This window comes from Periplaneta americana, chromosome 15 (assembly GCF_040183065.1).
Source record: "Periplaneta americana isolate PAMFEO1 chromosome 15, P.americana_PAMFEO1_priV1, whole genome shotgun sequence".
NCBI classification, from domain to species: Eukaryota; Metazoa; Arthropoda; class Insecta; order Blattodea; family Blattidae; genus Periplaneta; species Periplaneta americana.
In genome coordinates this window covers 54154462-54166940 of record NC_091131.1, presented here as the reverse complement: position 1 = coordinate 54166940, position 12479 = coordinate 54154462, and the positions used below count along the sequence as shown (strand labels likewise).

The 12479-nt window shown below is 37.6% G+C and overlaps 1 protein-coding gene across 2 annotated transcripts in view; it reads left to right on the top strand.

Moving 5' to 3' along the window:
- The first annotated feature begins 3031 nt into the window (after nucleotides 1-3031).
- Nucleotides 3032-12479, top strand: part of LOC138714955 (mucin-17) — a 280203-nt gene continuing 270755 nt past the window's right edge. For both annotated transcript variants that reach the window (XM_069847262.1, XM_069847261.1), the window contains exon 1: nucleotides 3032-3256. In XM_069847262.1, the coding sequence (XP_069703363.1) occupies nucleotides 3166-3256 (91 nt within the window). In that variant the 5' untranslated portion in view covers nucleotides 3032-3165. The remainder of the gene's footprint in view (nucleotides 3257-12479) is intronic.

Sequence of the window (12479 nt, the reverse complement as noted above, 5' to 3'; positions counted from 1 at the left end):
ATGCTCCCTTTATGCTGTTACAGTTCACAACTAAGCAGTGACGTATGTTTTATGTTGTCATTCTTCGCCTGTTGTCTCTCAGCATAGCTTTGTAGCGCGAAAAACTTCGTTCTACGTCACAAGAAGTAAGAGGGGCTTGCACAAAAGCTGTGAGCTGTTCTATAGAAAATTTTGTTGGTTTTTGGGTTTTTTTTTTTTTGTTTCAGAATATCTTGAATTTCTTTAAGTTGATAATAGCCAGGGTTTTTGGAAAGAATATTTGCTGTTTTCTCGTTCACTTTATCTCCTACATTTCCTGGAACTGATGTTAAACTGGATCTTGTTCTATCGAAATCTGCTAAAAACTACAGTAAAGGAATACCAATTGCTAACTTGAGAGGCTGCCTGTGAGGGCGTCATCGTTAAGTTCAAAATTCATAAACTTAAATTAGTCGTGTTTACGAGGTTACACACTTTAAAAATGAGGGAAAGACAAATAAACATACATAATATGCAGTTTCCCTGCATAAATATTAAAATATGATGCTTTTATAAATAAAAGCAAAATATGCACTTTTATGCACAATAAAAGTAATATCACTGTAATCAGAAATTTGTGATTCATGTAGATAATCTTTCAGCATATTCACACAATGATAGAGAACAAATGTGCAATTGCATGAACTTCTTTTCCCTAGTGATTACAGAGGTATGCTGTTCATTTGTTCAATATAGTAACAGCAGTGAAATATCCTCTGGCGTTGGCTGGGGTTATAATTCCCAAAACTCTGATTCGATATGACACTCGCTGAATTAAGTACTCTTGGTGGACAAGGTATGAGGATGAGAGTTTTCCCTGCAGTATTCCCGTTTTCCTCAAATATTTACATTTATTATTCCACCAACACTATTAATTTCGCTTTATTTTCTCCTCGATTCGTAAAATTTCATCTCAGAAAAATGTGTGGGTGTAAGACGTCCGCTGATACCAAATGGAGGTAACTAGTCAGAGGTACTGCTTTCTCTATGCAAATCTTACGACCGTGGACCGGAGAATAACGTCGGAGTCTGTTGACGCGAGTTAGGCCTGTTGATCTTTAGGGAACTGCCTGAACTATCTTGTACTTCTTCCCAAGATGTATGCACATCTATTGAAGTTATATAATTCCTTCCCCCAGACAGACTTGACATATGATTGTACTGCCAAAGAACTTTCTTCCGCCCTTGTTGTATTAAAAATTAAACAATGGTAACAGCTATGTCTTATTAATTTGTTCAACATATTAGACCCTAATTACGACAATGAGAATAAAATTATCACTTGTTACTATTGAAGTTATCTAGTTCCTTCCTCCCAAGCAGAATAGGACATGTGATAAATATATGATCGTAATTTTGAAGAACTTTCTTCCTCCTTGCTATGTTAAAATTTAAACAACTATAGGAGAGAATTGGGTAGTATCGGACATCGGTTAATATCAGACAGTGAGTTTCTCTCATCTACTACAAGATGATAGTATCTGAATGACATGGTTACGTTTCTGTGGTGTCGCATACAGAAACGTAACCATGTCACTCAGATACTACCATCTGGTGGTAGATGAAAGAAACGCACTGTCCGATATTACCCAATGTCTGATACTACCCAACTCTCCCCTATCAATGGAGGTAGTTACACAACGCAGAACTTCACGCATTGTATTTTTCATTTGACATTATTAGGAACATGAGATCCAGATGTTTGAATTGGGCAGGGTATGTAGCACGTATGGACGAATCCAGAAATGCATATAGAGTGTTAGTTGGGAGTATGGAGGGAAAAACACCTTTGGGGAGACAAGACGTAGATGGGAGAATAATATTAAAATGGATATGAGGGAGCTGGGTTATGATTGTAGGGACTGGATTAATCTTGTTCACGATAGGGATCGGTGGCGTGTTTATGTGAGGGCGGCAATGAACCTCCGGGTTCCTTAAAAGCCATAAGTAAGTAACAACTATATCATGGTAATTTGTTAAACATAGCAATTATGACAATGGAGATAAGATGATCACTTGTTCAATATTGAAGTTATGTAATTTCTTCCTCCAAGCAGAATACGACATATGATAGATCGTATGATCGTAGTTTCGAAGGACTTTATCCGCCTTGCTATGTTAAAATTTAAACTATGATAACAACCATATCATGGTAAATTGTTCAACATAGTAATTGTAACAATGGAGATAAAACGATCACTTGTTCAATATTGAAACTATCCAATTCCTTCCTCTAGGCAGAATAGGGCATATGATAGATAATATGATCGTAATTTAGAAAAACTTTCATCCATCTCATTATGTTAAAATTTAAACTATGGTAACAACTATATCATGGTAATTAGTTCAACATAGTAATTATGACAATGGGGATAAAATAATCACTTGTTCAATATTGAGATTATATAATTCCTTTCTCCCAGGCGGAATAGGATATATGACAGATCGTATGATCGCATTATCGAAGAACTTCCTTCCGTCCTCGTTATGTTAAAAAATTGAACTATGGTAAAAGCCATGTCATGGTAATTTGTTCAACATAGGAAGAAATAATACCGCAAAGAAAAAAAAAACATAAGGAGCAATGGGAGAAAGATTTGAAGGAAGAAGGGAAGCAGAAAGAAAGGAATATGACTGAAGTAAAAAGAAGGAAATAATATATGAATAAGGTAGAAAAGAAAGGAAGAAAACAAGAAAAATGAAAGAAGATAGAGAAAAGTAGCAAGAAACGAAGACAAAAAGGAAACCAAGCAACGGTGGAAGAAAAATATAAACGAAAGTAAGAACGGAAAGAAAAAGGAGAAGACAGAAGAGTCCCGTGTTGTTGTCGGGAATACAACCCGGGTCTGTGCGGCACAGGAACTGTGTTTCGGGGTGACTGCATTCCTCAGCAGCGCAGGGCCGAGAGAGAGGGGTGCAGGTCCTCCATTGGCGGACCTCATTTCTGTCGGATCTCCTTTCCTTCTGGTTCTGCAAGTCCGGTCCTGACGCCAGCCTTCAGTCGTCGCACGAGCAGTGAACCGTACGGAACAAGTGAAGTGCTGATACACGCTGTTACCATGGCGCCCAGTGTCAACACCTAGACAGCAGCAAGTCGGTGTGTGTGTGAGTACCAACACTGGGCCAGGACTATCTGTTACATGAAGCATGTTGCAGCCCAGGAGAACAGTGTTACTGTGTGTGACAATAGTGATTATATCTGCGTGTGCCTTGATTGGTGATGTGAGGTGTCGAACAGGTAAATATCTTATTTATTATCAACGTCACTCAAACCAAGCCTCAGTTACCGTCTTATGTAGGCTATAGTGTCCAAACTCATGATTTTTGTCTATTTTATGTGAGTCCATTGAAAATAATGTAGAGACTATTTCTTAAAAATGGACTATCAAGCGTAGCTGGCCTTCTAAGTCAATCAAAAGAAGTTCGAGAAAAAGATGGGCGATATGCAGCTGGAGTAGACTGAGGACCTATCTTTGATCATTTTGTAATGTAGTTGTTAATTAAGATGATAGCGACAGTCGCTCTGTTCTTTCCATTAGATCCTAGATTTTCGGGTTGGAACACAGTCGAAGATGAAGGATTTTTATAATCCTTAGCACGCTTTCTTCACAAAGCCATAAGAAACTAAGCAGGGACATTAGTGTCTTAGATTTTTTGAGCATCCTGGTCTTTTAATGGGATGCCACAAAGAAAAATTAACCGATGGTTTTCTCATTCCCTTTATCGACGTCTATTATTCTGTTATTATTATCGGAGGTAATGAATTCCGAATTGGCAGGTGTATCCATTGCAGGAATTAAATTCTTTACTCTAGAATCCAGGATGTTCTTAATGAATACCATGGAAGTGTTAGCAACCAATTATCGCGATGATTATGATAATGATGATAAAAATGATGGTTGTGCTGGTGGTAATAACAATGGCATGTGGAAATCTCTTGACTCGGATTCCAATCTTCTCTGGATATCAGATATCTCGGATGGAAGACTGTGATATAATGGTATCGTCACGTAGAAATTACCATTCCGTTAAGAAAACTCAATGGTTTCCGTCTTCCATTCTAGATACGGAAAGTTCACTATTGAAATAGTATTAGGACAAATTTATATTAATGCCTTCCCGTTTCCCCTGCTATCAGTTCAAATTTCCTTCATAGTTTACTAACAAACAAACGTTCTCAAGGGGGCAGATAAAAATTTAATTTTTTCTTCCACCATGTTAATAATGTCAAAACAAGTGCTTATACAAATTTTGGCCACTCGAGCGCAATTACAAGGGCCGTCTCAAAAGTAAGTTTCCCCTGGGGCCGTTTACAGAAAGAAAACACAATTTCATGAAAGATTTATTGGAACAGATACACCAGTTGTTGAACTATTTTTCAATATATTCCCCACCGTAACTGAGACATTTGTCATACCATTGAATCAGCAGAGAGGTTCAGACTGCTGTCACACACTGGTTCCGATCCCAGGCAGCAAATTTCTATGACATAGGGATACAAAAGTGATCCCATTATATGAAAAATGTATCATATTCGATGGGGGAATGTGTTGAAAAATAGCTCAACAATTGCTGTATCTGCTCCAATAAATCTTACCATGAAATTGTATTTTCTTTCTGTAAAGTGCCCCAGGGAAGGCCGACCTTCGTAATTGCTCTCGAGTAGCCAAAATTTGTATACTCAGTTGTTCTGACATTATTAACATGGTGGAAGAAAAGAAAAATATTTTTTTTATCTACCCCCCCCCCTCATAAGAATGTTTGTTATCAATTCTTCAGAAGCTAGCATGAAATTACGGCATTTTTAGGCCAATCGAAGTATAAAATATAGAATTTTCGAGTAAAATAACGTCCAAAAAGAAAAATAGTCAGTGAAAATTCCTGGAATTGATGCTGAAGTTTGGATTTAGAGAGGACAGTTGATAGTTGATTGATGTTTAATGCATACAGTTTTCTAATTACTTATTTAACGACTCTATACCAACTGCGAGGTGAACTACTGTCGGTGAAATTTGGTAATACCGAGAGGGAGCCTAGAATTCACCTTTTATTACCTAACATCCGCCTTACAGCAGGTAAATATTTCGGAAAAAACCGAGTAATCATCTCAAGCAGTATTCAAACCCACGTCTGACATCAGCCTGGTATTATGAGACCAGTTCCCTACCCCTCAGCTATGTCAGTGGTCCCAGTGCCTCCAATTATATAGTCATCCAAATTTTACTTAACTCTAATAGTAAATGAAGAGATCTTTTACGGCAGAATTCAATACTCCCGATGGTAGGTTGACAGGAGAGGATAGTGGCTAGTAGAAATTAATTTTAACGTGAGCGAGAAGCGGTTTGTAAATGATCCAGTAGTTTTCTCATTTTAAAGATAGGGCTACAAGAGGTATAGCTTGGACTTTCTCTATTGCTTATTAACTAAGTTAAAGTCTGATGACACTTCGAAGGTAGATCTTTGAAAGGCGAGTTTTTGTATAACTCACTAACAATAGAAAGAAATCCAAGCTACACCGCTTCCAAATAATCCTCCATTGCTATCTTTCTCAGGTAGAAATACGTTTCTCTTGCGCCGTAAATCTATGAAATGGATCTCTAGACTTCATATTTCTTTTGAGGGAAGTCATGCTTAGTTCTTTACCATCGCTCTAGCCCGAACCTCAACCCGCGATCTCGATTGACATAATAGGGTGTTAATTAAAGAACTGAGTGCCATTTTTTCGAATCTCGCTTAGGATAAATGTTTAACCCTTAAACTGGCAAAACTTCATTTCTCACACTAGTTTATTAAACAGTGTCGGACTGTAAAGAAAACAACTATCGCAATGTCCATATTTTATATGGTGTACAATATTATAGTATTGTGAAATTTTAATTTCCCTACCAATTTTTTTCTATTTTTCTATTAAAATTATAGCATATAGCTTATAGGATACATTGCGAATTTAAGGGTTAATTATAGCCTGTATGCTATGTTATTGAAGGATCTGTGGGTGTGTCTTACACGACACGACAAAACTTACTTTTAGTATGTTTTCCGTGGATTTTTGTCTCGACATGCTTACTATAGGGAATGTGCGGGAGCGTTGTGGTTAAGATGTAAAGCTGCAAAGCCGGAAGGTCGCGGTTTCGATTCTCGATGGGGTCATGGATTTTCTCCTTTTGACATAATCCTTGCTGCCGCACTATGGCCCTGATGTTTACTCAATCTCTGACAGAAATGAGTACCAGGTGCATTTCCTTGGGGGTAAAATCGACGGGCACATAGGACTGAAATCCCTACTGCCATTAATGCCGATTGTCTGTAAAGGTGGGAGTGTCCCACCACTCTCTGGGTCAACTTGTCCTGTAATTGGGCTGGTTTTATCTTTACCGCACATGCTCACTACTCATTATAATAGATTTCTATTCATATTTTATGTTCTAAATTGGATAAATAGGTTTTTCATATAACTACACATTTTCATGTTCTGAGTTTTGTTTTGTCTGACATAGTTTTCGAATTGAATCATAATTTTATATACAGCAATTATTGACCTGTATCAAACTTTTTAAATTAGTTATTTTACAACGCTTTATCAACAGCTATGGTTATCTAGCATCTGAAGATGATAATGCCACCGAAATGACTCCAGGATCCAACGCCGAAAGTTACCCAGCATTTTCTCTTAATGGGTTGAAGAAAAATCCCGGAAAAACCACAACTAAGTAACTTGTCCCAACCAGGATTTGAACCCAGGCCCGCTCGTTTTACGGTCAAGCGTGCTAATCGTTACTCCACAGCGGTGAACGCAAATGTTTTCATGAATATACTGTCTACATTGTTAATTTTTATGTAACTAAGAAACTAAAGGTCAACACCATTAGATTTTGAATTATTAACCACTTTTGTTGTTTTAGCATGAAGACTTCAAATAATTTTTGTAGCAAAATGTATTGCATTTCATGTGAAAATTTCCCGAGGGAAGTGGTTCTTAAAATTTAACATTAAAGATATTTTTAGAAGCTACCGGCGTAGCTCAGTCGGCTGAGGCGCTTGCCTCCCGATTTATAGTTGTGCTCGGGCGTGGGTTCGATTCCCGCTTGGGCTGATTATCTGGTTTGGTTTTTTCTGAGGTTTTCCCCAAACGTAAGACGAATGTTAGGTAATCTACGGCGAATCCTCGGCCTCATCTCTCCAAATACCATCTCACTATCACCAATCCCATCCACATAATAAAAACCTAGTACTTGATACAGCGTCGTTAAATAACCAATTAAGAAAGAAGATTTTTTAGCCCTTCTAATCCTCATGATTTCACGAGAACATTTCTTCTATAATTATTATGGTTTATTTAACGACGTCCGCAACTGCAGAGGTTATATCAGCGTCGCCGGTGTGCCGGAATTTTTTTTCCCGCAGGAGTTCTTTTACATGCCAGTAAATCTACTGACATGAGCCTGTCGCATATAAACACACATAAAAGCCAATCGACCTCGGCCGGGATCGAACCCGCAAACTCGAGCGTAGAAGGCCAGCGCTATACCAACTACGCTACCGAGGGCGACCATTTCTTCTACTCCATGAATACTCGGATCCTCAATTATTCCGTATCCATAGACTTGAATAATGCGGTCACTTCGCGTATTAATGAATTATTTACACATCTATAATGAGGAAGTGAAGAAAGCTATGATCGAGAAACAGCATATTAAGATATTAATTTACGTAAGCTCGCCAATACAGCAGTGCACTCTTTCTGCCAGGAAACCTCGAGTAGAATGTGAAATCAGTTCTTACACAGAAGCACTATTTTCGCCATCATTGTCAGATTTACTTATCTGTGGCACAGTTTCTAAGCCAGTGGTGCCTGGCTTCGTTTTCCCTTCACTGACTAAGTTACCGGTGTTGTTTTTCTTGTTGAACATTCATTGACCACGTCTGCAACATATTTTATTCTTATCCTGCAGTTGCCTCGGAAGGCTGAGGAAGGAATACATTGGTGACATACATCTGGGTCTGGAATATTTGCGGATCGATTCGGATTTGCGTATGAATTGATAACTGTAACTGAAGCAGACCTACTTCTATATAACTTCTATATAAAATGTATTCTATGAGTGTCAAGAGAAAACGTGTTGTGCTAAGTATCGAACAAAATGCAAATAATTAAGTGGTTTGGGGAAAGAGAAACTATGTGTTATCTCGCATCACAATACGATACTGATGTTACAACTGTGCGCGATTAAATAAAAATCAAGGATAAAGTGTATAGAGTATGTAAATCTACAACATGAGACCTTTACTATTCTTATCTTTCCGCTGACAGCCATTACAAAGAGTTTTCTTACCCCTTAAAAACACGTCGTTGACAACCGAACTTAAATTAATGAACTTCTGATTCACTACCAAGCTTATTAAACACAAGACCACGGAGAAAATGACGAAAGTTCAGTGTAAAGGCCCATTCACAATGAAAATTAAACATAACCGTAACATAAACACAGAAGTTTGCGCCCAGGCTACCAAATGGGATCATTCACAATGATTCACATGAGCATTGACATAAACATTACCGTAAGACGTTAACATGAAAGTTTGCACAATCTCCAAACTTTCATGCTTATGCTTACGTGATTTGCAAACAGAATAAAATCGTGGAGCGCTGGAGTATACGACAGAATATGAGGAAATGGCGTCGTTGTTATGTTTCCATGGTTGCCAAGTATGTTTGCTGTTATGTTTATGTTCCCATCGTGAATGATGATATGACTTCTTGATTTTACTGTAATGTTAAGTTAACGCTTACGTTATGTTTAATTTTCATTGTGAATGAGCCTTTAGTCACTTAATTTACGAAAATATTTTATGGTATGGATTATCCGATTTTTTCGATTAACCGTTCAGTCAACCCCCTTCATTACCACGGATAATAGGGGTTCTACTGTATTTATAACATGTTTTATTTAAAACATGGATTACAGTCATTATTAGATTTCTTATTTTTAACTCTACTTATCAAAAACTTTAGAGTCCACCGCTGTGGAGTAACGGTTAGCATGTCTGACCGAGAAGCGAGCGGACCCGGGTTCAAATCTTGGTTGGAATAAGTTACAGTACTTGGTTGAGGTTTCTCCGAGGTTTTCTCTCAACCTATTAATAGCAAATGCTGGGAAACTTTTGACATTGAACTCTGGACTCATTCCGTTGGGATTTCATCAGACGCTAGATAACCATCGCAGTTGATAAAATGTCGTAAAATAAATAAAAAAAACATTATTGAGAAGGCGTTTGTTTTGGAATACCCGGTATTAATACCGGTATAGTCTACTGGTTTAATAAATGGAGAAAATATCCGTAAACCTACATTAAGATCTTTATCGGTATTATACCTCATCTATTATATAGGTTTGTCAGAAAGCTGTTTAACTACACACCCACGTGTACTAACCCGAGCATGAATGCAGTACTAATGTGTACACCAGACTCCTCTGCCCGCACCCCGCGTCACTCCTCCAGGTGCACAACAGATGGACAGCGCTATTTGCGTACAGAGCAGTAGGCAAGCAATGACAGCAGGAAAGTCACTGCCGGGCTTGCTTTTAAATGCCTTGCTCAGACACTTCCTGTTATAGATCCGCGTTAACTAATAATCAGAATTAAGTAATAATGACCACTTCTACTTTTCTTTTTTTACGCATTTCAACGACTAGCACACTAATAGCTTTATGTAAATCGAACGTTGAAGAATGTGCTACTAAGAGTGTGAACTGGATTTCATGTTCATCCCAAAACAGAATAGCAGTCAAAATAAATATCCGATTTCACGAAACTACTGGAAGCCGTCATTCCAGATCTTCTTTCGTCAAAACATAGCGGATTTTGTTCATACTCAACATCTACGAGTCAATTAATTTTGGAAGAATGTTCTAATAAATACAATAATTTTAATTTTAAAATAACGTGAAATGCAAAATTATGCTAAAAATACATAAAACGGTAATTTGCATAAAATCGGCTCTACCGATTTAATTCGTGATCCGGTCTTATTGCATAAGAATCATGGAAAAGCAATTGGCGTAGCTCAGGCGGTAGCGGGTTTGCCTACTGATCCGGAGTTGCACTCGAGCGCAGGCTCTATTTCTGCTTGGGCTTATTACCTGGTTGGGTTTTTTCCGAGGTTTTCCGAAACCATAAGGCGAGTGTTAAATGTCAGGTAACCTATAACGAATTCTTGGCCAAATACATCTCGCTATCACCAATTCCACCCACGTTAAATAACCTAGTAGTTGATACAGCGTCGTTCAATAACCAAGTAAAAAATCAAGGAAAATGTAACAGTAGAAATCGTATGTTCTACTATAATTTAGAGTGGTAATGATTATGTACAAAATAATCCATCGGCTACATACAGCTTAGCAGTCAAAGTCGTTGAACTCTGTTTGTCAGCAATCCTGATAGAAAAGGATTGCTGCAAGGAAAGGGACGCGTGGCGTTTTTGGAGAGACATTTTTTGTTGTTAATGTCGGTGATCCTCCCTCGGCTCTGGGTGCGGCGGGGTCTGTTTTGGGATGCGGCGGTAGTCGCTGTCTATGTTGAGTTAGTTAGTTAGTTAGTTAGTTAGTTAGTTAGTTAGTTAGTTAGTTAGTTAGTTAGTTAGTTAGTTAGTGGGGTTTAAAAAGGGCGCGTCAGCTACTATGGCTATTTGCGCCCTTGTCTATGTTGATGAGGGTGATTGCGCAGTTGCTGAATTGCACGGTCATTTAGTTTGCTAGTTTACAGTTTTTTCGGCTTTTCCCCCCTGCGGAATTTACGAAGTTCCTTAAGTGGGATGATGTGAACGAAGTGAGACAAATGGCTTTTAGGATACGAGCTCACATAAATGCTCACTCGTGCATCTTTAAGCTTACTCTCACTTCACTTTCCCTCATTGATTCATTTATTCAATATCCGTGGCACATCCCTGAATTGGTAATAGTGCAGATAAAAAGCACATTTTCTGAGGAAGTGTTGTTTCTTTGCAAAGGTAATGATCGTGGTTCATTTTACAGTCATTTACGTATATAGTGATTATCTAAATTGCAGCATAATATTTATGATGAGAAATTATTGTTCATTTAATGGCAACGTTAATTAATTTTTGCTTTAAAAACAAAGTGTATTTTTACCATATGAGTCTGAATTTTAAGAACGAAGAGGTAGAAGCACTCTTGAAGGTTAACAGCTAGACAAAAACTTACTGAGGTCAGCCGAGGTTGATGTTAGCATGTACAAGTGGAATAGGTCCTTTAATTTAGGTTCAGGAGCGGTTCGACGAATTATCTCATGTCTGGACTGTTTCCCAGAAGAGGCATTCTGTTGTCCACACCTTGAACATAATGATTCCAGAGAAGTGTTGAGAAGCCCAGCCGTAGTATAGGCTACTCAATATGTTTACAGCGTCTCCTCAAAGAACTGGTTTTTGTTTCCTGCCAGATTTGTGTCTTCTTTTGGAAACTATGGTTACTTGGCACGTCTTCTGCAAGATTTTTGGTTTCCAATATCACGTTCGCTACATCAGCTTAAAGACATTTATAGTGAAAGAATGAATAAGTAAGTAAATAAATAAATAAATAAATAAATAAACAAACAAACAGACAAATAAATAAATAAAAATAATAATTTCAATAACATACACAGTTCTGTTACTATAGTGCATTGGTTTTCCTGGTCATTTTGATATACACCGCCATATATTCAATAAATAAATTGTCCAATAACCTCGGAAATAGAAAATAATTCTACATAATTTCGTGTTATTGTATGCATGTACAGTAAATTATTGGGCTGAAATCCCTGCGAGTAATTTGGTTTTGTTTTGGACTTAAAAAGATGTTGGATCAGGTATTTATGGGGTGGCCCCATTTCCTTTGTCATCACATAAATTCTCCCTTATCAGCATCAGCAACATCACTGTTGATATTACTGTCATCATCATTACCATCATCAGCAGCAACAGTAGCATCACTTTAGATAAGTAATGAACACGTATAATAATACTTGTATTATGTTATATAGTAGGCCTATAGTTCAGACCATTCCAGCACAGCGTTTAAGGGCTAGGGAGGATTTCATGTCATAGTTGTATTTGTGTATTAAATTATTTTAAAATGGTGTATACCGTTCAAGAGAGAACCTAAATCATCCTTATTGATTAAAAATAGGAAATTACACAAAATAAGCTGTATTTTCATCCTACAGTCAACTGATAATAACAAAAATACAGGTTGCCAGGCGACGATAGAAAACAAAAGATGAGAAAACAAACGAATAAGGTATATAAACAATTGAATACTCTTTCATATTTAAGTATAAAAATATGGGGGTACCATTTAAAATTTCAAAATGGGGGAGGCTGTGGGTTGGGGAGTGAAATCTAAAATGTAATTAAGCCTGGTCTCAGACTTGCCCCTCAATATCTAAATTGACGTCTTTTTTGT